This window comes from Anomaloglossus baeobatrachus, chromosome 12 (assembly GCF_048569485.1).
Source record: "Anomaloglossus baeobatrachus isolate aAnoBae1 chromosome 12, aAnoBae1.hap1, whole genome shotgun sequence".
Classification (NCBI taxonomy): Eukaryota; Metazoa; Chordata; class Amphibia; order Anura; family Aromobatidae; genus Anomaloglossus; species Anomaloglossus baeobatrachus.
Window position 1 is genome coordinate 74,342,930 of NC_134364.1, and position 27,250 is coordinate 74,370,179.

Genomic DNA, 27,250 nt, shown 5'->3' on the forward strand with positions numbered 1-27,250 from the left:
GTAGAGTATTTGTATTCTATACAGCAGTTTGAGGAGTATACAGTACAGACCAAAAGTTTGGACACACCTTCTCATCTCTAGAACAACTGTTAAGAGGAGACTTTGTGCAGCAGGCCTTCATGGTAAAATATCTGCTAGGAAGCCACTGCTAAGGACAGGCAACAAGCAGAGGAGACTTGTTTGGGTTAAAGAACACAAGGATTGGACATTAGACCAGTGGAAATCTGTGCTTTAGTCTGATGAGTCCAAATTTGAGATCTTTGGATCCAACCACCGTGTCTTTGTAGAAAAGGTGAACGGATGGACTCTACATGGCTGGTTCCCACCGTAAAGCATGGAGGAGGAGGTGTGATGGTGTGGGGGGGCTTTGCTGGTGACACTGTTGGGGATTTATTCAAAATTGAAGGCATACAGTACCAGCATGGCTACCACAGCATCTTGCAGCAGCATGCTATTCCATCCGGTTTGCGTTTAGTTGGGCCATCATTTATTTTTCAACAGGACATGGACCCCAAACACACCTCCAGGCTGTGTAAGGGCTATTTGACTAAGAAGGAGAGTGATGGGGTGCTACGCCAGATGACCTGGTCTCCACAGTCACCAGACCTGAACCCAATCGAGATGGTTTGGGGTGAGCTGGACCGCAGGGTGAAGGCAAAAGGGCCAACAAGTGCTAAGCATCTCTGGGAACTCCTTCAAGACTGTTTGAAATCCATTTCCGATGACTACCTCTTGAAGCTCATCAAGAGAATGCCAAGAGTGTGCAAAGCAGTAATCAAAGCAAAAGGTGGCTACTTTGAAGAACCTAGAATATAAGACATATTTTCAGTTGTTTCACACTTTCTTGTTAAGTATTTCATTCCACATGTGTTAATTCATAGTTTTGATGCCTTCAATGTGAATCTACAATTTTTAGAGTCATGAAAATAAAGAAAACTCTTTGAATGAGAAGGTGTGTCCAAACTTTTGGTCTGTACTGTATATTGAGTTTTCCTAATTCTGGGTTTAGTCGTGCCCACCTTGGCCGATAAACGGCCATTGACTGGAAATACACAAGCTAATCAGTGGTTATTTAATGGCCAGTTTAGGCAGGAAAAACACAATTCTGTGAGCACATAACGATTGTTAATATAGCAAAGCATGGTTTTACCTATCCTATCCTCCACAAGTTAAAATTGATATTGGTGCACATATCAGTCTAAGGGGTACTTTGCACACTACGACATTGCAAGCCGATGCTGCGATGCCGAGCGTGATAGTCCCCGCCCCCGTCGCAGCTGCAATATCTTGTGATAGCTGCCGTAGCGAAAATTATCGCTACGGCAGCTTCACACGCACTTACCTGCCCTGCGACGTCGCTCTGGCCGGCGACCCGCTTCCTTCCTAAGGGGGCGGGTCATGCGGCGTCACAGTGACGTCACACGGCAGGCGGCCAATAGAAGCAGAGGGGCGGAGATGAGTGGGACGTAAACATCCCGCCCACCTCCTTCCTTCCGCAGAGCCGCTGGACGCAGGTAGGAGATGTTCCTCGCTCCTGCAGCTTCACACACAGCGATGTGTGCTGCCGCAGGAACGAGGAACAACATCGTAACATCGGTCACTCCGAAATTATGGAAATGACCGATACTACACCGATGATACGATTAACGAGCGCAAAAGCGTCGAAATCGTATCAAAAACGATTTACACACTACGATGTAGACAGCGACGCCGGATGTGCGTCACTTTCGATTTGATCCCACCGACATCGCACCTGCGATGTTGTAGTGTGCAAAATGCCCCTAAGGCTCTTTCATAGATCCATGTAATGCAGTCCAATGTCGGATCGCAATGCATGGACTGGTGACTGCTTTCGGACCGGAGTGTGACAGACTCATCTAATTATATTAAGCTGTTACGCTCACGTTGGGAGAGCCACAGTCAGTCCATGCATTGGATCCGACATCAGACCGAATGTCAGAGGTCTAATATGTCCAGAAACAGTCCCGATTCTTGTAACCCTCCAATGCTTTTTGGGTGGGCAGTTTCTCTTCATTGTCATACTTCCAGAACTACAGGTACTAGAACTTCCCCTCGCTTCCTAGCATTACTCCTGCCATTGTCTGATGACTTGCATGCCCTTAAGTGATAATCCACTTTTCTTTTATAATTGACTTTGACAAACTAGAGAGCACAAGTAGAGACACAAACACCCACCTTTGGTAATAGATCTCAGCACCTCTGCTACTAGAGACTGATTGCACTCAACAACAGGCAGAAAAGAGCAAGCTAGACGGCAGCGAGGCACCCAGTGGTCAACTCTCTACAGTGATTTGTCGGGGGAAGTACCTGGTGCATCTATAATAGATCAGGCTTTCCTGACTAATAGAAATGTATACATTTCAGATGTTTGTACTAAACCGCTAGTCTGTGAAAATTACTAAGCAATGACACCCCGACTCTAGAAGTTAGTTCGCTACGAGACCTGACATCAGATCCTCATTAATATATCTAATCTATATATTAATATCAATCCACCGACTATTTCTATATCTGCAAAAGAAAAGAGCCAAGAAGACCTCAGTGTGCAAACTATAGGCCTGGTTAATTATTGCATTTGTGCCTCTTTTTTGGCTAGTTTTTAATGTTTTGCACCTTTTCTTGTTTGTGCCACATTCCTTTCCATTTGAACCATTTTGAAGTCTACTTTGTGTGTTTTGTACTATTTTGTTTGTTTGCCGCCATTGTGATTAGTGTTTTCAAATATTTTTGCCTGATTCTATATTTTCAACTTTTAAAAAACTTGTTAAATTTGTCCCAAATATACTATACTCCCATCTACAAAACATGCGACTTTCTGTGCTAAAAAAAAAAAGTCACAAAAGAGGTTATGGACAAAAATATAACACCATTTGTTTTTACTTTGTGCAAAATTCATGAACCACGTGCACCATTTTGAAGAAATTGGGGCAAAAAATAAAACGGCAACGAATACCACTAGGCAAAAAAAGAAACAAAATTGACTTAAAGAGGTTGTCCACTAATTTAAGATTGATTGGCCTATCCTTAGGATAGGTCATCAATTTCTGACCGCCCAAGGTCCGACATTATTATTATTATTTATTATTATAGCGCCATTTATTCCATGGCGCTTTACATGTGAAAGGGGTTTACACAATAGGGACAAGTACAATAATCATAAACAATACAAGGCACAGAGTTGTACAGGAAGATAGAGAACCCTGCCCGCGAGGGCTCACAGGCTACAGGAGGAGAGAGGACCCTTCTCGCGAGGGCTCACAGTCTACAGGAGGAGAGAGGACCATGCCTGCGAGGGCTCAGTCTACAGGAGGAGAGAGTACCCTGCCCGCGAGGGCTCAGTCTACAGGAGGAGAGAGAGGACCCTGCCTGCGAGGGCTCACAGTCTACAGGAGGAGAGAGGACCCTGCCCGCGAGGGCTCAGTCTACAGGAGGAGAGAGGACCCTGCCCACGAGGGCTCACAGTCTACAAGGGTAGGTGAGGGTACAGTAGGTGAGGGTAGAGCTGGTTGTTGGTCACATTCTGCACCCTCGCCGATCAGCAGTACTAGGTCCTGATGGCAGCATTAGCAAGCAGCCGTAAATGCTCAGTTCCGTCTTCTGATAGCGGCTGGGAACTGGACATCTGCCTCCTATTGATTAGTATGGGATGCGGATGTGCAGTACCCAGCCGAGGCAACTATCAGAAGACGATGCATCACCGGAAGGGAGCATATCTGGCTGCCTGCTGTCGCCGCCAGGACCGAGAGGAGCTGATCGACGGGGGTGTGGAGTGTCGGACCTCAGCCAATCAGAAATTCAGGATAGGTTATCAATGTCAAAGTAGTGGACAACCCCTTTAAAAAACGCAAATGATTATTGGTGATTGGAGGAGCTATGAGTTCCTTTAGGAACATGTAGAAGCCATGATGGTTTGTACAACTGGTTATTTGCCCAGTTATGCATTTCTTGCCTATGGGAATGAAAGGAGCTTGAGTGTAGTCATGGGTTGTTCCTCCAGGTAGGATCACCCCACTTGTCTGAAGTTTCAGAAGCTGGAGGGAACCATAAGAGCATTCCTGTACACGCCAGTGTGGAGGACACCAGTGCCTAGGACTAGCGGTTGTGCCTCATGTCAATGGGTGATGTCAATGGGTGATGCCAATGGGCACCCACAGGACCCGGCCCTATAACAATATGAAGAATAGGCTCCGAGAAACACCTATGAAAATCCATCTTTTTTATCAGGAGATGAAAGGCAGAATGTATACAGGGAGGGGAGGTTAGAACCAGATGATTCCCTGTTTTACGAATAAGCAGCTTAATGCATCTTGGCACCCAGAGCCTGCCTCAGAACGCCTCGGGCTCTCTGTGAGCAGAATAGCAATTTTATTACTTTGTCATTAAACCAATTTCACAGCAGTATTGTTTGTTAATGAGCAGCGGCAAACGAGCGGAGATGTCACACACTGCAATAGCAGCGAGATTTGTGTCCCAGGCTTGGAGCAGAAAAAAAAATGGAAAAGGCCATAGTAATAAAAGTGAAGAGAAAAAAAAAGAGGGAGAGAGTGAGAGAGAGCGAAGGAGAGAGAGAAAGGGGAAAACGCCGTTTAAGGTGGAAGGCGAAGTGCATAGGAAGCGGCGGATCTCGTGTTTATGAGGTAACTGTTCCTGTAAGGAATAAAGGTCTGTAAGGCAAGCCGTTAAAGCGAGGCCCATAAAATTAAAACCAAATTAAAGTACAGCGCAGGATTACTCAGCCTGGTTATATGTGAAAACAATCCAACCCTTTCACTGCCACCGGCCACAAAGAGTTAATGCCGCCATTCATTACCGGCACGTCTGACCTTTCCGTTACTAAAATATTAGTTGTTTTAATATTTCATGGCTGTCCCCTGCCCCCAATGAACTGGGGTGATCTCTCCTATTAGGCGCAGGCTGAATGTTAATAAGGCCCCGGCCATTGCCCACATGTAAAGGCTCCATGCTTCTCCGCAGAAATCGTACAGGTGGGCATGGGGCTGATGAGCGAGCGCGGTACGAGAATGGAGGAGCTGCCCACACTGCTGAAATCTCTGGCCTCTTTACAGCTATCACATATTCTTTAATTCAAGGTTAAGACCCTGCAGAGAAACCACGGCCCCTGGGACCTGGCACCATTGTCCAGCTGGTACTAAGCCAGACGAATCGATTCACTTGAACGCTTCCACCTTTATTTAATGTGCTTTCTGGATCTGCCCCTTTACCATTTGTGCAGGACGTTAGGAAGTGCTGACCGCTCGCTATTGGGCCCTTTAACCCCTTCTTAATACATTGCAATTACAGGTTATTCTAATTGTCTCCGATTCATCCTGAGGATGAGATAATAGTACAGGTTTATAATCTCCTGTCCACACAACAGTGACAAAATAAAGAATAATCCCTCTTTATGCTTATTTCATCCTGCAAAGTCACTTCCCATAGTCTGCCTTCAAGGTGACTGGGTCTGTTTTGCAGGCGGAGCTGACCAGATTGATAGATATTCTTATGGGGAAAGGTTTTGGTAGAACTCATATTTTATTCATTGAAATCTCTGGTGTTTGAATAAGTCCACTGGGCGGTCCTATTCAATGATTGACAGTCGTCCCTGTATGACGGTATGCATATGAGTCCAGTGGGCGGTCCTATTCAGTGATTGACAGTCATCCCTGTATGACTGTATGCATATGAATCCAGTGGGCGGTCCTATTCAGTGATTGACAGTCTTCCCTGTATGATTGTATGCATATGAGTCCATTGGGCGGTCCTACTAGTGATTGACAGTCTTTACTGTATGACTGTATGCATATTAGTCCAGTGGGCGGTCCTATTCAATGATTGACAGTCTTCCCTGTATGACTGTATGCATATGAGTCCAGTGGGCGGTCCTAACCAGTAAATGACAGTCGTCCCTGTATGACTGGATGCATAGGAGTCTAGTGGATGGTCCTACTAGTGATTGACAGTCTTCCCTGTATGACTGTATGCATATGAGTCCAGTGGGCGGTCCTATTCAGTGATTAACAGTCGTCTCTGTATGACTGTATGCATATGACTACAGTAGGTGGTCCTTCTCAGTGATTGACAGTGTGGCGCCCCAGGACCTGGTCGCCACAACAGCATTGCCCTCCCAGAAGGGTTAATGCTGAGCCTGGAGGTAATTGGGAGATCTATTGGCCAGTAAGTTAACACTCAACACAGTTCTCCCTCCGGCCAGCAGGGGGAGCTCTGAACCTGGAACTTCAGGGAGCATTCCTTAAGTCTGGCTGGAAGGAGGAAGTGGTGGTTAGTCTGGACACAGGAGTGAAAGAGTGCAGACGCAGGGTAGTGCTGCCTTGTAAACTGGGGCCTAGAGCTGGGATAGCTTGGCCCAGTGAAGCAAGGGGAGCAGAGAGGCACAGCAGGGACTCGGACATCGGAGTCTGTAGTTGCCAGGGCATAAAATCCATCCCTGGTAGCTGAATCCGGAGGGCAGGAGAGCTGTAAGCCCCCTGTCCCAGAAGCAATCTGAAGGTACAACTGCATCCCAAGGGCCTGGTGTACACTCCAGCAGAGAAGCACCAGAGAGGGCCTGCGCAGTCTACCACACAGAAAAGGGGACGAACAGCAAGTCCCAGCAGCAAGAGGGCAATTGCGAACCCAAAGTGCAGTGTCCTAAAACAGCAGAGAAAGATTAAGGAGTAGGCCTCATACTCAACTGGCCAAAGATCACCCCAGGCACTTCCAGGCCGGCCGGATCATCTTTACCATCTGTGACGGTCTCCCTGGACTAAGTTTCTGCCGAGTAAAAGAGGAGAAGGTAAAGAGACTACTGTTTGTGCCTGTTTCTTTCATTGCTTGTCGGCCCTGCACCGTGTTAGTCACGCAGCACCATAGACTTCCACAAACACCAACTGTGCCCCGGGCATTGCTCCACCTGTGGGGAGCAGTACCACCATTGCTGCCATAACACTATCCCGGAGGCCTCATACCGCAGCGGCGGCTTAATAGCCGCATACCACAGGTGGCGTCACGAACACAAACATTAAAGTCATCAGCCACATATTCAACTGACACCCACCAGGGCCACGGAGCCGGGCCCAGCCACCACTGACTACCACCGGACTAGTCCGGCCCGGCACCGGGTGTCCCATAGCCCTGGGGTGGGCGAGTCAACTTTTGGCGTCACGAACAGGATTTCGTGCCCGGTCACATCGGGTACTGTGCGCCTGAAGAACTGTGTAAAAGACTGTGTACTGGTTGTAAATTGCCGCCGCCATTAGCCGCGCCGAGCGCAGGAAGAAGGGGGGCGTGCCTGACAAAGAGCGCGAAGGGAGCGCGCCATCAGAGCAGAGCGCTGTTAACCCCGCGCGACCCGGAAGAAAATTTGAAAAGTGAACGGAGCCTGGTAAGGTTCACTAAGGGGGAGGAAGATGTCCGACTCCGAGGGAGAGCAGGTGGCTGCCATCGCCCAGGGCGCCGCAGCACCGGCCGAAGTAGTCCCAGTCGCCGTCGCCCCAGCCCCCACTGTAGCGCCGGTAATGCCGATCACCATGCCGTACATACCAGGAGCAGAATGGCTGCCGCAGTACTCCGGGGAGTCCCATACCTTGAGTGACTTCAGAGAAAGCCTGCACAGCTTGTTCCGGGTGTATCCTCTGACTGAGAGCCAGAAGGTGGGCATATTAATGGGACAGCTAGCCGGCGCAGCCCAGCGTGAAGCGAAGTCCTGGCCTGATACAGATAAAGGGACAGCAGCCCAGATACTGGCCAAGCTAAAGAGTACTTTTGACACCCGCACCGCAGCAGAGATAAAGATGAGATTCTTTGGGTGCAAGCAGCAGGCCACAGACAGCATAAGGGACTATGCCCTAAACCTGCAAGAGGCCCTGAAAGCAGTTAAACAGGTGGACCCAGAGAGTGTACGTGAAGAAGACAAACTCCTAACTGAGCAGTTCATAGAGGGGCTCCTGTCAGATGCCCACAGGACCCAGCTGCGTATCCTGGTCCTGCAGAACCCTGCTCTGGACTTTGCCAAGTTTAAGGACCAGGCCATCAGGGTACTGAGAGAATCTACACCGAATGACCCAGTACCCCTCCGGCCTCTTGCTATCACGTACCCCGGGGTGGTGCCTGCAACACGAGCCACTGCAGGGGCTGAGGCGCAGTCCCTGGATAAGGATCCCACTGCGGAGCTCAGACAGCAGTTCCAGGAGCTGACCAAGACTGTGGCTGCCCTTGCCAAGACCGTGCAGTCTCTACAAATGACCCCCTCGCCTGCAAAAATCGAGTTGGCCTCCAGCCCAGAAGACGTCCCATGGATGCGACAGAGGAGGATTCCGCCGACCCGAGGCAGAGACACAGACCGGTATGATTCAACAGGACAACCGATCTGCCGCCACTGCAACCAGGCGGGCCACATTGCACGACGCTGTCCTTTAAACGGGCTGAGCCTGGGGCCAGGAGCCAACCCCCAGGTGTGAGGAAGCCCGGCTCAAACCCCAGCCGCAGCAAGTATGTGGGAGGACGACCGGTCCTTCCCATTGTGCTGGATGGGATCCCTTTGAATGCCCTCCTGGATACGGGGTCCCAGGTAACAACCATCCCCCACAAACTGTACAAAAGATATTGGGCTGATTCAGACATTGACCATGGCCCAGATGATGATTTAACGATTGTGGCTAGTAATGGTCAGCCCTTACCTCAAATTGGGTACAAAGAAGTAACCATTAAAGTGGGGCGGGTGGAATTGCCATGTCAGGGGATGATAATTGTAGATATTGATCGCAAGGAATCTGACCCACTGCTAACCCTTGGTACAAATGTGATAGAAAATTGTATTGCCGAAGTGATAATTTTGTTGCAACAGGCGTCTGAAACTGCCAGCTCCGGGCAGCAGCGTGTCCTACAGAGGGAGATCAGAGCCCTGATGAGGAGGCAGCAAGTAGAGCTAGCCGGAGGAGAAATTGGCAGTGTGAGGGTAAGTGACCCCCTCCCCATTGTAATACCCCCAAGAAGTGAAATGTTGATATGGTGTCGGGCAGCAATAGGCCTCAAGGGTCAGGATTACCATGCCTTGGTAGAACCAGTGTATTCAGACAGTAGGCCTGGAGTCCTGATAGCCAGAGGGGTAGCGGACGTCCGCAAGGGGAGAGTGCCCGTCCGTGTCCTGAATTGTGGGGAGGAGGAGGCCAAATTGCCCCGGTACGCCACTGTAGCAAAACTGTACACTGTCAGTAACAATACCATTAAAGCAGTGGAACCCTTGATCCCGTCCGACCAGGCGGAAGACAATGGCTCCAAGGGGCAACCGGAAGACTGGTGCCAAAAATTACATGTAGGCACCGACTCCACCCCCTCGCACCAAAAGCATGGGGTTTACCGGGTGGTACAGGAGTACGAGCGGGTCTTCAGCAAACACCCCCTAGATTTTGGGCAGGTGAAAGGGGTTAAACATCAAATCCCCACGGGTGATCATCATCCCATTAAAGAGAGATACCGCCCTGTACCCCCCGCACAGTATCAGTGTGCCAAGGAAATGTTACGGGAAATGAAGGAGGCTGGGGTTATCAGAGATAGTTGTAGCCCCTGGGCAGCTCCACTAGTGCTCGTAAAGAAAAAAGATGGTACAATGAGAATGTGTGTAGATTACAGGCAAATTAACCGCATTACACATAAAGATGCTTATCCACTGCCCAGAATAGAGGAGTCACTAACAGCCTTAAAGTCAGCTAACTATTTCTCCACCTTGGATCTCACCAGTGGGTATTGGCAGGTTCCCGTGGCAGAGGCGGACAAGGAGAAGACTGCATTCACGACACCAATGGGCCTCTGTGAGTTCAATTGTATGCCATTCGGGCTCTGCAACGCCCCAGGGACATTCCAAAGGTTGATGGAGTGCTGCTTGGGCCACCACAACTTTGAAACCGTGCTGTTGTACCTGGATGACGTAATAGTCTACTCCAAGACTTATGAGGACCACCTGAAGCACTTAGCAGAAGTGTTTGAATCCTTGTCGAAATATGGCCTGAAGATCAAGCCGTCCAAATGTCACCTCTTGAAGCCAAAGGTACAGTACCTGGGTCATGTGGTCAGCGCAGAAGGTGTGGCACCTGATCCGGAGAAAGTCACTGTAATCAAGGACTGGCCAAGACCCACCACAGTGAAGGAGGTGCGGCAGTTCCTTGGACTGGTGGGCTACTACCGAAGGTTCATTGATGGTTTCACCAAGATAGCAGCGCCCCTTCAAGATCTCCTGGTGGGCCAGCCAAAGCAGGCTAAGAAGCAGAGCCCTCCATTTGAATGGAGCAGCCAACTGGAAACATCCTTTGTCCGGCTGAAAGGGGCTCTCACGGGAGAAGAAATTCTGGCCTACCCTGACTACAGCCAACCGTTTGTACTGTATACAGACGCCAGCAACGTGGGACTGGGAGCAGTTCTGTCCCAGGTACAGGGAGGCAGAGAGAGGGTGATAGCGTACGCCAGTAGGAAGCTTCGGCCCACAGAAAGGAATCCAGAAAACTACAGTTCCTTCAAGCTGGAGTTCCTCGCTATTGTTTGGGCAGTGACTGAACGCTTCAAGCACTATCTGGCATCGGCCAAGTTCACCATCTTCACGGACAACAATCCGTTGACACACCTGGCAACAGCCAAGTTAGGTGCGATGGAGCAGCGATGGATGGCCCGGCTGTCTAACTTTGACTTTACCATCAAGTATCGGGCTGGCAAGAAGAATAACAATGCTGATGCGCTGTCCAGAATGCCTCACTTGCCCGAGTCTGGAGAAGACATGGATGAACTCGAAGAGATAGAGTTACCGGCTTTCCATCACCAAGGTGTGTCCCAGTGTGAGCATGCTGTGGGAGTGAAGCGCTCAAGCCAGCACGGGGTCTCGGTCAACCCCTTACTCCACCATAATTGGGAAGAAACACAGAACGGTGACCCGGCCGTGCGATTGGTCAAAGAGAAGCTAGCGCAAGCTGAGACCCATCTTGGCCCAGACGCTCCAGAGGAAGCCCAGCAGCTGTGGAAGGAGAGGGGACGACTGTTCACCTACCAAGGCAAGCTCTGCAAGAGATATGTCAACTATCGAACAAATGAACTTGTCTGGCAGATAGTGGTTCCGCAGAGAGATGCTCCAATGGTCCTAGCAGCGTATCATGATAACGCAGGACACTTCGGGTGGAAGAAGTTGGAGGCCCTACTCCGTGATCGGTTCTATTGGGTGCACATGAGGAAGATGATCGAGAAGTGGTGCCGAGACTGTGGCCCGTGTAACCTGAGGCGGAAAGACGATGCCAGCCAAATGTCTCCCCTACAGCCAATTGTCACAAAGCAGCCCCTGGAGTTGGTGGCCCTGGACCACGTGAAGTTAACACCAAGCCGGTCAGGCTATGTGTATGCCCTCACCATTGTGGACCATTACTCTCGTTTCCTGGTAGTAGTGCCTGTGAAGGACCAGACAGCCAGGACAGCAGCTAGAGCGTTCCAGGCATCCTTCTGTCGACCTCACGGCTATCCGGAAAGGGTACTGACTGATCAGGGTCCTGCATTCGAGGCTGAAGTGTTCCAAGAGTTCTGTAACATGTACGGTTGTAAGAAAATCCGAACCACACCGTACCACCCCCAAACCAATGGACTGTGCGAGAAAATGAACCATGTGGTTATTGATATGCTGAAGACCCTACCGCTGGAGGAAAGGAACCAATGGCCAGAAAAGTTGCCAGATCTGGTAGACCTGTACAACCACATCCCAGTGAATTCGACCAACTGCAGCCCCGCTTACCTGATGCGAGCCAGACCAGGCAAGTTGCCTGTAGACTTTGAGATGGGGACTGTGTCGCCTGAGGCGGTTCAAGAAATAGAGGATTGGGATACAGAACGGCAGCAGCGGTACCGTAAGGTCCAGGAGTGCGTAGAGAGGAGCCTGTCTCAAGCAAGAACGAGACAAGAACAGCATTACAATCAAACAGCCCCAGCAACTCCCTTAGCACCTGGAGAACAAGTCCTCAAGAAGAAGCGGAAGACGCATAAATTGGATGATCAGTGGGAAAACGAGCCCTACACCATTATCCCCTCCAACTTTGACAATAGTAAGGTATGCCTCATAAGCAAAGATGAAGGCAAGACCTATCAAGCAATTTCCCGAGACCGCCTGAAAGCGTGCCCTGAACGGTGCAGAATCCAAAGAGAAATGGAAGGAGTACAAGGAAGTCCCCAAAGTCAAGAGAAAGAAGGGGAGATGATTCAAACCATCCTTGGAAAGTTCCCCAAAACTTGGACCCGAATAAACAATGCCATAGTGGTACCAGTTTTGACGTTTCCGCAGTTGGTCGAGCCAGAAACAGAAAAGGTTCCGGATCCACCTAAAGAATCGTCCGCTCCAGCACGAGATGACACGCCAGCAGTGGAACAGGAGGATCAACCCCCTGTCAGTGGTGAACCTGTCATACCCTTGGCGACTCTTAGATCACAAAGGCAACCATCACGCTTACCTATGGGGGTTAGGCCCACCTGTAGTGCTGAGATAGAAGACGCACCACGTAGTCAGGGGCAAACACCAGAGCTACGTAGGTCCCAGCGCAGCACTCGGGGACAACCCCCTCTAAGGTATAGGGAGTCAACTGTATAAGGGAAAGAGTACTTATTAGGATGTAAATAGTTATGCAAAATGTCTGTCATGTTGTGTACAAAATGTTTTCTTTTTCTTTGATTGCGAAAATGGACAATTGGGCCACTGGACTATGGGTGGCCAACACCTAAATTGTTCATAGTTAGCACCAGTGTGCTCAACACCCCTGAAGAAAAACCCGTCCGGCGTGCATAGAGTGGGGTCATCAATGCTCTGACGCACGCCCAGAGCCTACGTTGGGGGTTTGAACGCGGCGGGTCCCCCATGGAGCAGTGTAATGGACACCCGGCAGGGAGCCACACTGGACTCTTATAGTAATGTTTAAGGTTGTAACGTTAAAGTAATTGCGCCTCCCATAATGGGATGAAATGTTCTAACATGTCATGTTTGTCTCTACAGTCCGGGAGTACTGAATTTAACTAAGGGGGAGTGTGGCGCCCCAGGACCTGGTCGCCACAACAGCATTGCCCTCCCAGAAGGGTTAATGCTGAGCCTGGAGGTAATTGGGAGATCTATTGGCCAGTAAGTTAACACTCAACACAGTTCTCCCTCCGGCCAGCAGGGGGAGCTCTGAACCTGGAACTTCAGGGAGCATTCCTTAAGTCTGGCTGGAAGGAGGAAGTGGTGGTTAGTCTGGACACAGGAGTGAAAGAGTGCAGACGCAGGGTAGTGCTGCCTTGTAAACTGGGGCCTAGAGCTGGGATAGCTTGGCCCAGTGAAGCAAGGGGAGCAGAGAGGCACAGCAGGGACTCGGACATCGGAGTCTGTAGTTGCCAGGGCATAAAATCCATCCCTGGTAGCTGAATCCGGAGGGCAGGAGAGCTGTAAGCCCCCTGTCCCAGAAGCAATCTGAAGGTACAACTGCATCCCAAGGGCCTGGTGTACACTCCAGCAGAGAAGCACCAGAGAGGGCCTGCGCAGTCTACCACACAGAAAAGGGGACGAACAACAAGTCCCAGCAGCAAGAGGGCAATTGCGAACCCAAAGTGCAGTGTCCTAAAACAGCAGAGAAAGATTAAGGAGTAGGCCTCATACTCAACTGGCCAAAGATCACCCCAGGCACTTCCAGGCCGGCCGGATCATCTTTACCATCTGTGACGGTCTCCCTGGACTAAGTTTCTGCCGAGTAAAAGAGGAGAAGGTAAAGAGACTACTGTTTGTGCCTGTTTCTTTCATTGCTTGTCGGCCCTGCACCGTGTTAGTCACGCAGCACCATAGACTTCCACAAACACCAACTGTGCCCCGGGCATTGCTCCACCTGTGGGGAGCAGTACCACCATTGCTGCCATAACACTATCCCGGAGGCCTCATACCGCAGCGGCGGCTTAATAGCCGCATACCACAGGTGGCGTCACGAACACAAACATTAAAGTCATCAGCCACATATTCAACTGACACCCACCAGGGCCACGGAGCCGGGCCCAGCCACCACTGACTACCACCGGACTAGTCCGGCCCGGCACCGGGTGTCCCATAGCCCTGGGGTGGGCGAGTCAACAGTCTTCCCTGTATGACTGTATGCATATGAGTCCAGTGGGAGGTCCTATTAAGTGATTAACAGTCGTCCCTGTATGACTGTATGAATGAGTCCAGTGGGCGGTCCTATTCAGTGATTGACAGTCTTCCCTGTATGACTGTATGCATATGACTCCAGTGGGTGGTCCTATTCAGTGACTTGACAGTCTGTCCTGTATGACTGTGCATTCAGAAATAGCTGGCAATCACTAATAGCACCGCCCACTGGACTCCTATACATACAGTCACCAGGGATTCCAATGAATAAAATACAAGTTATCGTGAAGCTTTCCAACCAATCTATATATTATTCTGCTCAGCGTCTCCTTCTCCATACCATGCTGTTCACTGATTGGACTCTATATACAATGTGATGAGTTCCCTTTAAAATTGATTTTGCACGCTGTCAAATTGCTGGGGGTTTTCCACTCCAATAATATTAGTGATCTATCAATTATCAATATCGGATTGGGAGGGATCTGTCTCCTGGCACCGATCAGCTAGTATCGGCAACTGCCAGGTAGGAACCGGAGCACCACAGCTCTGCTACACCATGTAGCAGCCGCTCGCAGATACTGCAGATCATTCATATGTATAGGAGCTGATCTTCAGTACCTCGCTGCTACCAATGGTGGTACCAGCTGATCGGTGGGAGTGCCAGGTGTCAGGCCCTACCAAACTGATAGAGGTGGTCAATAGCATTGAGGTGGAAAGCTCCTTCAATTTGAGAATGTGACGAGAACTAATAGCAATTAGTATTCATCCAGGTTTCATGAGTCTTGATTTTTAGACCTGCAGGTATTGGAAAATAAACTATTCCTAGCTATGCAATCTGTATACAATCTGTAAATAATCTGTTAAGCCCTTGAGCATGTCTGATTAAAGGCCACATACATTGGTGTCCACTAATGTCACCCGAGTCCACTGCTGTCACAGATCACCATCTCTGTTGCTTGGCTGAGCCAAACATCCCTCTTCCTTTTCAAGCACTCTCGAGTGCTGAGCGTGCATGTGTATGGGGATCGGAAAGATTAGCTGTCATCTAGAACTGACGTCCACTGATGGCTACCAAAAGTGTATGGCCAGCATGACTCAGAAAATAGGGATCATTGACATAGCTGAGCTGCTGGGGACTGATGACCTTTGGGCTCGTTATTAACTGAACACAATAAATTTTCCGTCTGCAGCGTCAGCGAAAGGCAAGTTTCTGACATGAGCAGTTTCCACCGGATCGTCACAATCTGCATTTTTTATATGCATTCAGAAGAGAGGTCTACATATAACTGAGAAGGCCCCCATGCACAGTACACTATTGTAAGCTGGCTGAACCCGCCGATATCGACAGGTTAAGATGACTGTGTATGGGAGCGCCAGCCAACTGATGGTCCAAAAAGTTGTCAATTGCACATGTCCAATTTCAGACTGCCAATCTCATTGTTGACGAAGCGATCAGTCAGCGGCTATTTCATAGAGAAAACGGGAGCTTTCGGCCAAATGAGGAAGAGGTGAGTGAGGGTACTCGCCACTGCTCAATACTCGATCGAGCATCAGGGTGCTCAAGCACGCTCGTTACTTGACCGGGTATCGCGGGTGCTTGTTAGACAGCCAATCAACATGCGGGGATTGCTTGCCATACTGGCTACTGGCATTACTGTGATTGGCTGGCCGCATCGCGTTATCTGTTCTTATATGAGACCCGGGGGCGCAATGCTTGGCACACTGTCTTCTAGAAGCAGTTCAGGGAGAGTTGATGTAGGAGGGATTGCTGATATTGAAGCAGGGTTTGTACACCCACACACTTTAGTTCCTTTCATGTGGCACTAAAAGGTGTTTTTCGCCTTGTTTAACCTAATAACAAATAAACAAATAATTAAAAAAATATCAACGTGTGGCTCCCCTATTTATGGTATCCAGCCAAGGTAAAGTATACAGCTGGTAATGGGTATTATCAGGCTGGGAAGGTCCATGGTTATTTGGTCCTTCACAGCCTAAAATTATCAGTCCGCAGCTGCCCCAGAATTTCAGCATCCATTTGTTGCACCAATTCTCGTGCTTCACCCATCGCTTCCTGATTGCACTGGAGCAGTGGCAATCGAGGTAGTATTTTTTGCATTTGATGTCAGCTGTGTAATGTCAGCTGGCATTAAGCCCTGGTGTTAGTAATGGAGAGGTGTCTATCAGACACCCCAATTACTGACCCAGTAATTCAAAGAAAAACACACACACAGAGAAAAAAAAATGTATTTGAATAAAGACTCCCTCACACATTGCCTCGTTCACCAATTTATCAGAAATGTTCTCATGAAGGCCGTCGTCGTCCATGATCCCCGAATACAGCACCGGTGACTGTGAATAGCAGTGAAGTACAGCTATTCACAGGCGCAGTGTAGTGAAAACAACTGTCATTAGCATCCTTGGATCTCACTGAGCACAGGTTTGAGCACAGCGTTGAGCCAGGGCCTCTGATGAACATTGTAGTCACTACCTTGCACCTGTGAATATTTGTACGTTACTGCTATTCACAATCACTGGAGTTACATTCGGGGATCGTGGACTACAATGCGGCTTTGTGGGAACATTTTTTATGATTACTTTGTGAATGAGGGATAGTCTGGGAGATTCTTGATTCAAATAAAACTTTTATTTGTCTGTGTTTTTTTTATTACTGGGTTAGTAATGGGTGTGTCTGATAAACACCTCTGCATTACTAACCACTGAGCTTGATGCCAGTTGCAATTATACAGCTGACATCAACCCCCAAAAATGTTACCCCGATTGGCACTGCATCAGGGCAATTGGAAAGAGTCGGGGTAAGCCTCAAGAATTGGTGCACCTAATGTGATGAGCCAATTCTGCGGTGGCTGCGGGCTGGTATTTTTAGGCTGGGATGGACCAAATAACCATGGACCTTCCCATCCTGAGTATATCAGCCCACAGCTGTCTACTTTACCTTGGCTGGTTATCAAAAATGACAAAACGTTGTCTTTTTAAAATTATGTATTTATTTAATTTCCAGCAGCGACCTGGGAGTCAGAGATGTATCCAGATGCTGTTTCCATTCCATTTGAGTGCCCCCTCCACCCCTTCGTTAGGGTCTTTTGGGAAAACGTTTTTTCCTTTGACTTCCTTTATACTCATTATTCAAGTCAAATCCATCCGGGCGTCTGACCTGCTCAATTTGTGTAACAAGCACCTGAGCATTTTAGTGCTCGCTCATCTCTACTAGATATCAGACAGAAATGAGTTTCTGGAATAACAGAGAAAGAACAGTCTCCAGAAGTTACAAGCTCTGGGTGAATGTAATAGGTCTAGTCTGGACTGATTACGTATGGTGATAGAAGAGGAGAAGAGAGGATCTTGTGTAGCACTTGCAGAGCTGGGACCTGTTTGGAGACAGACGGTCCCGGTAAAGCTCGCAGTGACCTAGCTGTACCTTCTACACTCCCAAATGCAGCGACATCCTGAACACACAGGTGTGTTTATGCCCCAGGCATTCTGGCCACAGTCCATTCCATTTACTAGAGCTGAATTAAACAGCAAGTAGTATGTTGAACAGAGAAAGAGAGCAAGCACAAGGGGAAAAACAGGAGCATCAAAGGATATGCCTGCGAGCTTTGTTAAGGCCAAGAAAAACCCTGTTTCAGTTGTCAGAGCTTGTTGATGTTGTAAAGAACGGTGCATTTTCCCTACCTCTCTCTTCCCTTCTCTCTGCAATATGTGGTTCTGCCTTAGGACAGAAAGTAAAACAGAACGGATGAACAGAGTTCCACTCCATAAATCAGTCGTTCCTCTATCCCAGATCAAAGCACTGACATGCTCCCTTCCAGCCTACTTGTCCACTTCTGCAGCATGATGGACAGGTAACATCTGGCCCAGAGATCTCTCCCAGAGACCTCGAAAATATCTTCCTCACAGCTAATCAGGCGATAGAAAGGCTGAAGACATGCACACTCACCTTCATCTCTTCAAAGCTTGCACTCTGTAATTGCTCCGTTTCTGTGGGCAGTTTTTCTTTTTCCTTTAGCTTTGTCCATTAAAAGAAACGAGCTTACCCAGATTTCCGTTTTTGGACGGTTTCCGAAATATTGAAGGTGGCTACAAAGTAAAAGATAAGATACAACTCAATCATATTGTGATGGTACATTTTTAAGGTTGTACGCCATCCCTGGTTTTATCACAAAGATGTAATTTATCCACTACCAACCCCCTTTTTAGTAATTTTTACTGACGGTTCCCCCATAGTATGATTATTCTGCATTACACCCCTTGTTTGGTGACCAAGGGCAATATGTCAGTACAGTAACACTGCCTCCAAAATAAGTTCCAACCAGTCATTGTTTCTAGACTAGACCCATCCGTCAATCAGTGTTCAGAGGACCAGTTGTATGCAAATCAGATTGATATGCAAACGATCGGGAATGATGGAGCCAGGACTTGCTATCTTCTCCTCCATGGTACGCATCTTATGCAAAACCCTCAATACATGCAGCAACAAGAACCATCTGCCTCCCGAGAGCCACCTGGGCAGGGGCACCCAAGAGAAATGATAGAAATTGAAATCTAATAATACAGGTGCTTAGATTACACTTCCACTCGCCCTCAGATAATACCTTAATTAACATATGATGACCATTAGTAAAATAGGAAAGATGTAAGACAGAAAGTCCAAGTCGATACCACGAAATAAGACAACATTCTTTACCATAATAACAGATTGATTTAGGGTTTTGTACTCAGACCATTAAGACAGTTTTCTTGAGTAATTGTTTTGAAAAATTGGTGTCTGGTCAATATGGGGATACAGAAGAAGATCGTCTATAGAGATGAGCGAACCTGAGGTTCGGTGTTCGCTTTTCTGCCAAACACCGACTTTTTTTCTTTAAAGAAAAACAAACAAAAAACAGTGTTTGGATTCGGAATGTGGGTGTTTTATGTATGTAAACCACTCGTGTTGTCATCGCTGTGCTCGGGTACGCTTGGTACTCAGCTCACTGTGACCTACTTACAGTGTTTGAGTGGTTCGCACTGGGGGTAACAACAGCGTGATCAGATGTAGTGTGCAACCCCCCCAAAAATAGAGAAACCCTGCCCACTCTTCCCGAGAAGTATTCTGCTTATGGCTGGCTGTATGGGGGCAGAGACTCCAACTGCCAATCGGTGACTTCCATTGCGGTTCGGGCTCAGTCTGAACCCATAGAGGTACGGTTTGGCTGCACCCACCAAACCAAACTTCCACGGGTTCGCTCATCTCTAGTCCTTTCACTGAAATACATGACTTTAACGTTTGAGTCGGGGAGAAATGTCTGGGTGATTTACAATGGGAGCTCTTCTATGGTCCTAGAAAACGTAGACTAAAGTACAACTGAAGTAGCACATAATCTAAAAATGTTTTATATTCTGTGTACATACCCCAAAAAGACACCCTCTGAACATAAAGGGCCTCTTTTCAGTTGATGGTAGTCACTTCCCTTTTTTGTTTTCTGGCAAAATAGCCCATGCAGTTGAATTTGTGCCACATTCATGAAAAGTACTTCTTGGGCCCAATTCATCAAAGTTTTTATACCAAAAAACTGGTGTAAAAACGTTGAAAATTCACGATTTTTTTGCATAACGCGATGTTGCGTGAACACTTTTTACCATTTGGTGTTTTCATGCCAGTTTGAATCAGCTCCACCAAAAATGGGCACAGTTGGAGAGGAGATGGGACAGAGCGTGTCCCAGACCGCCTGTCCAATTCATCAAAAGTGATGGCGTTTTATACATCAGAAATGCTACGTCGTCCACAGAACTGCACGCCACTTACAAAATCTGCCCGATTCAATAAATGGTGTGCATCTCTTAAAGAAATCTGTCAGCAGGTTTTTGCTATGTAATCTGAGAGCACCGTAATGGAGGGGCTGATACCTTGGTTCCAGCGATGTGTCACTTAGTTTACTGGGTGATGCAGTTATGATAGAGTCACAGCGCTCTCAGCTGCAGATCTAGCAGTACTCTGAAAGCTGATCTGTATATAACCCTGCCCACACCATTGATTGGCAGATCTCTGTGTAAATCATACATTGACTGAGGCTAATCAGTGGTAGGGGTGTGGTTACACAGAACAGTTTACAATGAGGCATGACACCTAGTTCTGTAGTGATAATCTCCTGTTTTATAAATAGAGACAGCAGCAGTGACACACCACTCGATTCAGGGTCTCTACCTATACATCATGGCCATATGTTATATTACATAGCAAAAACCTGCTAATAGATTCAGTTTAATAAATTTGGTACTTTGTCCAGCAGGACCGGTGTAGTGCGCTGTGCCAGTCTTGATGAATCAGACCCTTTTTGTTTGTTTTTAATCAGTTTTTGCAACTTTTTAGCTCCAAAAGTCACAAATTCTTTAAAAAGTAAAAAAAATAACCCTCCAAATTGAAAACTTGTCCAGAGACCTTATACCAGACAGGCGCTGGAGTCAGATGTCCCAAAAAATGTGACAGTTGGTAAAAATTGCAGTTTATAAATTTGGGCAAGCAAGGTTTTTGAGGAAACAAATAAAAAAAAAGACCTAACAAAGACAAACAACTTAAAAAGTGTCAAAAAATGTATAGAGAATAAGGTACAAATACTAAAGCCTCAAAAAACGAAGCAAATTACTCCAGAAAACTGGAGAAACAGCATTGATTAATAGGGGCCTTCGAGTACGTGCACTCAACTTTTCCAGGCCGGTGAATCCACCTAATTTTTCAAGAGGAGAACACTTCAGGAGACCTCTTTGTAGCATGTTTGGTTTTTCTTGAACCTTTTTGGCCCCCGTCAGGGTTTTTATTTTTCCATAGTCTTTTTTTTTTTCTAGAATCTTTTTTTTAATTACCGTTTTCTGAATGTGTTTGAAGCTTTCCCATTGACTTGTATTGTAAAGTATAGTGCTTCTACAAAGTGGAAACTGCCTGAAAAAATGGTCAGGTCACTGGTCAAGACAAGAAGAAGGACATAATCTACGATACACATGGGAACTCGATAAGAATATGATCAAGCATCTCATGGGCCAAAGTAATCATCCACTGGGGTCTTCTAGGTTTACGCTTCCTTGTAAACAAGATCCAGGCAAATTTTGGAGAACGCGGGCTCCACTACGGTAACAGGAGATGTTTTCTGTGTTGGCCCCATACTCAGGCACACATGGTGGAAGGCAATCAGTGGAGAGCTCCCAGTTTACTAAACATTTCTGTGTAGTATCCAAAGAAATGACCCTTGTTTGAACCTTCAACCCTCCATTTAATGACTTGTTTGAAGACAGGCTTGAGTGCCGAGCTGGAGGTGTGTTGGGGGTGGGGATCCATAATGGTTTCCAGGCCTCAGAGGGTCTTTGTTGGTGGATAAAGGGGCTCATGCTACATATCTACATTTTCGGTGGCGCTGATATTAACTTCCTGTGCCCAGTTCATGGCACCTCTATTGACAATATATATTGATATAGAAATGTGAGGTATGGGCTTCATGGAAATAAGACTTACAACCTTCAAGAGTGGTCTCAGGTCTGGATTTTCCATTGTTGTAGATGTGATAGCCGTATGATTATAGTACTATCATTCACCGGGTCATGGAGACACTCGGGTACAGTAACGGTAGGGAAGAGCGGCCATGTTTGTGATCCATAAGACGTACGTGTAGATCGCGGACTAAGGGGGTCTGCATTATACTAGTAACTTTTATTTGTTTAACTCAAAACACAGAGGATTAATGGCAACAATTACCAGTTAAGGTAACATGAAAAATTGCAGGCACTCATTCTGGGATTACCATCTAAATTAAATCCAGCCTTAACGGCCCAGTGACTTATGGCTCTGCGTGTCCTTGTCAAATGGGGGACCATTACTACCTACTTTTAGGGAAAGGGCGGAGGGAAAATCCCCCACATATATAATACTAAACACATGTCGGAATAAAGGATACACACCCTGCTCCCCTCACACCCGTCTTGGTAAACAGAAATGGTGCATGCCAGCCCCCTGGGTCCAGGTTTATGCTCTGCCCTGGGCGCCTTTAACCCTTCACTGTCTAACAGCTGATAAATCTGTCGTTCCTTATAGATCCTTTTGTTCAGCAATGGAGCCTTAGAGCCCTACCTTAAAGTTTAGCCTTTGATTGCACAATCCGCAGTTTCCATGTTGGGATTCTTCACCTGAGATTCTTGTTAATCTGGTCTATTCGTATCGAGTAACCTATAACATTTTGAAATAAGACAACACACTTTAGATGAAACTTACACATGAGTTACCTGTGGATCTCCCAATATGAGGCTGCTCATCTTATGGAGTTGTGTGCAGGAGATACAGTATAGTGAGTACACCCCTCATATTTTTTGGAAATATTTTATTATATTTCTTTATGGGACAACACTGAAGATCTGACCCTGTGATACAATGTACAGTGTCAGTGTGCAGGTTGAATAATAGTGTCAATTTGGTGCCCCCTAAATAACTCAACACACAGCCATTAATGCGTAAATCACTAGCAACAAAAGTGAGTGCACCCCTAAGAGAAAGTTGTGCTCAAAGTATCAATATTTTGTGTGGCCCCCATTATTTTCAAGCACTGCCTTAAGTCTCTTGGACAAGGAGCTCACTAGAGCTTCACAGAAGCCGCTGGATCCTCTTCCATCCTCCATGATGATATCACGGACCTGGTGGATGTTAGAGACCTTGTCCTTCTCCACCTTCAGTTTGATGATGCCCCACAGATGCTCAATAGGGTTTAGGTCTGGAGACATGCTTGTCCAGCACTTTTACCCTCAGTTTCATTAGCTAGGCAGTGGTCATCTTGGAGTTGTTTGAAGTCATTATCATGTTGGAATACTGCCCTGTGACCTAGTTTCCAAAGGGAGGGGGATCATGCTCTGCTTCACTATGTCACAGTGCATGTTGACATTCATGATTCCCTCAATGAACTATAGCTACCCATAGCTGGCAGCACTCATGCAGCCCCAAACCATGAAACTTCCACCACCATGCTTGACTGTAGGCAAGACATACTTGTACTCTTCACCTCGTTGACGCCACACACGCTTGACACCATTTGAATTAAAATAAGTTTATCTTGGTCTCATCCTGTAAACCATGTCCTTAGTTTCCTTGTCTTCAGTAAACTGTTTGCAGATTTTCTTGTGCATAATCTTTAGAAGAGACTTCCTTCTGAGATGACAGCCATGCAGATCAACGTGATGTAGTGTGCAGCGTTTTAGTGTGCAGCGTTTGGTCTAAGCATTGATAGGCTCTATATCTCATCATCCACTACTCTTCAAACGCGAGACTACCATCATTTTATAGACAATCATCTTGGATATCTCATACATAAATTTGACTTTCAATTAATTAGCATATGATTAGTTATGCAGATTCTTGTCAGGTCACTGCATTGTTACTGTTTTGCTCCTAAAAATCTACATTTTAATATTTATTAGTTTGTAAATCCACCTGTGCTTTCAACTATACCTAAATCCTCCTGGGCATGCTTTTGATCAGATTTAAGCATGCTTTGACCAAAATGTATTCCCAGGTCTCTTCTACACGTTCCCAATGTTGGTGCATACTGGTAGATTCCTTGGATATGTATACAGCTTTTTCTTCAACTCTACCCACAAGTGTTGGATTGGGTTGAGGTCTGGGGACTGTGGGAGCCAATCCAGCTCCTCTACTTCATTGTCATTGACCCATTTGTTTACCAATCTCAACTTATGCTCCTGGTTTTGGTCTTAATGGAACAATATGTGGTCGTTTTCATACCCATAGTACTCAAGTATACTAAGAATCTCGTCTTGTAGGATACTCACATGTAGCTCAGTAGTGAGACCATCATCGATCCTGGTCAAGTATTCAACGTCTTTGCTGTGGAAAAAAATACCCATATCATTAGACTTTCTCCATCGAACTTGACAGTTACTTCAACTTCTCGATCCATTAGCCCCTTTATTCCTTTGTTTCTTCAAAACCCATCAGAGCCTAGTCTTTTTACTTTCGTCTCATCACAACAAATCTGTTTCCAATCTTCTACTGTCCACTTTTTGTACTTTTTGGCAAATTTGAGCCGACGTTTCTTATGAAGATATTGAGGTTGAGACTTCTTTACCTTTTTTCGAGCCACCATTCCAGACTTGTGGACCATACGTCACACTGTGCTTGCATGGACATCTGTAATCTCACTATTATGATGCATACAAGTCGCTTCCACTGTCATATATGTCGCAACAGAACTGATAGACCTTGTGATGTGCCGACTTGATGACTTCGATATTTTGCCTGGACATTCACCTCTTGGTTTTTGAAAGGATGGACATTCATTTCTTATTCTTCCTACTGTCTTGGCACTCACATGATGCAGTTTGGCAATTTTCTTGGCCGAGAGACTGGTATCGATGAGTTGGATGATGCTGTTTCTCTTTTCTTTGGAAAACTTCTTAATGGCAGCTCCTCGATTTGAACCAGTGACCTTTCGCTTGGGAATCAAATTAATAACACATTGAACTGTTAGGGAATGTGAGAACAGATTGTAATCTGTAGTATACAAAAGAAAAAGATTTTCCAACATCAGGAGCAAAATAGTAACAATGCAGTGACATAACAAGAATTTGCATAACTAATCATATCCTTAATAGTTGCTGGTCAAATTTATGTATGAGATAGCCAAGATGATTGTCTAAAAAATGATGGCAGTCTCACATTCAAAGCTGTAGTGGATGGTGAGATATGGAGCCTGGAAGTCAAAAGTTCAAAACATTGTTATCCTTTTTCAGCATACATCCTGTACAACATGTCTGAATCGGGTGGCTGCCTTCTTATGTAGACCCTGGACCTTTGCCAATCTTGGCCTATTGCTCATGTATTCGGATCATCTTCCATTCTCATGGATTCATCTGCCCACAGTCCTGTACGGCTAATTACAGGAGGATGTCTGATGGTGCTTTAGAAATGAGCCGGCAGGAAGAATAGGAGTCCTAATTCTGATCACCTCTTAGGACCTTAGTGTCATTTTAGAGGGTTCCCCTCGTTATTTCATTTGCAGCTTTTTACTAGGCAAAAATGTAGTTACTGATGAAATATTCACTGCATTCATTTCTATATCTGCACAGACATGCTGCTCTTTGTAGAAATTTCCACCACTTCTGCTCCTCACACTATATCTAAGTGTTATCTGTAACATGAAATTCTAACAAACATAAGTCGCACTTTCCTATAAATATAGAATACACAAACAGTCGAAAGGAGGGATGTACAGACTTTAGCTTTGCTGAATAGTCAACTCCAACCAGAACACCATATGGAGCTAGTATGTTATGTGTCATATATGTGGGGGCTTCCTCCTGGAGATCGAAGCTAGACTCCCCATGTAGTGGCCCCTCTTGTGCTTCTTAGGGGGAGGCAATATGGAGTGTGTTGGCACCATGATCCCCATCCAGAAAGAATCAGAAGACTAGCACGCCAAACACGAAGAGCTTCTATTCTAGGACATTACTTCATTTAGGTCCAACTGCAATCCTTGAATTTCCCTCGTCTTTGAGCAGTTTGTTAATTTCCAAAGCATAAACTGTTAGAAAGTTAAAATTGCTTTGTAAATCACTGCCATGGGCTTTAAAGCACTGGCAGCCTACAGTATGCCACACTAAACATGAGCCAGCAATTGCTCAAATAATTTTTACTGGCAAAGCTGTCGTGGCCATACATCAATATTTTAATATTCATTGCCAGCAAAATGTGCCAAGGTTATAAAACATTGTGTAGCTCAGGGCTACCAATCAACACCAGAAATCAACCCAAGTTGGCACTGACCTGTAGATGACCCATAGCTTTAAAAGTTTGGGTCAGCAGGAGGTGGTGGGTATTGGGCAGTAGGGGAGGGGGTCTTGCTCCTGGAGCTCTACAGCTCTGTAAGGCTGGCAATAAAACATGAGACAGTTTAATGGATGTCTCTGCTGACCCCGCTGAAGCCACGTGAAAACAAAAAGCCTGGACCTCATTTAGGGTGGACTGGGTGGGGAGTGGGCTTCTGCAAAGATCAGAAAGCATGGGACTGGGGCTGCACGTTGGAAAATCAGAAACATCTTTGTTTGGACCTCATATTGTATATTGTTGTAGAGCAAACCTAAGGAATGGAAATGTCGTAGAGTTTCGACACATTCTCTGTGGTGGCCATCCCATTCACAGGTCCACAGGTTTTCCATTTCTGATCCTCTAAATTTAGCAGTACATCATTGAACATCATGCATTCTCCATTGATTCTTTGTGACAATTTGTGCGGATTAACAGGGACGGCCTCTCCTCTCCTCTACAGGTTCATTAACGCCAGAAGACGAATAGTCCAGCCAATGATTGACCAGTCTAATCGAGCAGGTAAGGTGCCAAGTTCCTATCTCCTGGGTGACATTCAACGGGTTAAGCTCCTGTCAGAACCTTCCAGCAGTCAAAAGGTTTATGAAACAGAGAGGGGTTCAATGGGTAGTAAATAAAATGCCACAGCAAGACATTCTGTGAGACAGTAGGGACAAGAAGAGGGGGCAATCTCACCCGCTTTAAGTCTCAGCATCCCACCATAGGGAGCAGCTAATTGGTGCTAATTGGAGATTTCCAGCATGCTCTCAATTCAATTTCATCCCCTCCTCCTCGCAGACCGTTAATTGGCGCAAAGTACTGGGCGACTAAGAAACAGTTTAACCCTTAAAATGCTGGAGCAGGTGCTATCACCCGGGAAGGGTTAAAGGAGCCCTTGCTTCTGCCCGGTGCCATCTAACAGCTCTTGGCAGTATGAGGAAGTCTTTCCCATATGCAGCCCATTGTGCGCATTCATTGACTGTCTATTCACACACAACTGGCTGGAATTGCATTATACCACAGGCTTTTTTTTTTAGGTGCAGACAGAAAATGTGTGGGGGGGGAATTGTAAGAGGGGGGGTGTAAGATTCCCCCATTATAAATGGCATCACACTAATTTAATGACCAGGGGGTACAATGAGATCCATAATGATTATACATACAACTCTCGTTTTGGAAGGATTTTCCTGGTTAGAAATTCCTATTGTATTATTGCACTTACCTCATGTCTGTCTTCATAGACCTTTATCATATGCTGGAGG

At 46.7% G+C, this 27,250-nt stretch overlaps 1 protein-coding gene across 9 annotated transcripts in view; it reads left to right on the forward strand.

The window, feature by feature from the left end:
- MEIS2 (Meis homeobox 2) overlaps positions 1–27,250 on the forward strand; it is a 207,396-nt gene that overhangs the window by 163,784 nt on the left and 16,362 nt on the right. For all 9 annotated transcript variants that reach the window (XM_075330375.1, XM_075330376.1, XM_075330370.1 and 6 more), the window contains exon 10: positions 26,452–26,510. In XM_075330375.1, the coding sequence (XP_075186490.1) occupies positions 26,452–26,510 (59 nt within the window). The remainder of the gene's footprint in view (positions 1–26,451; positions 26,511–27,250) is intronic.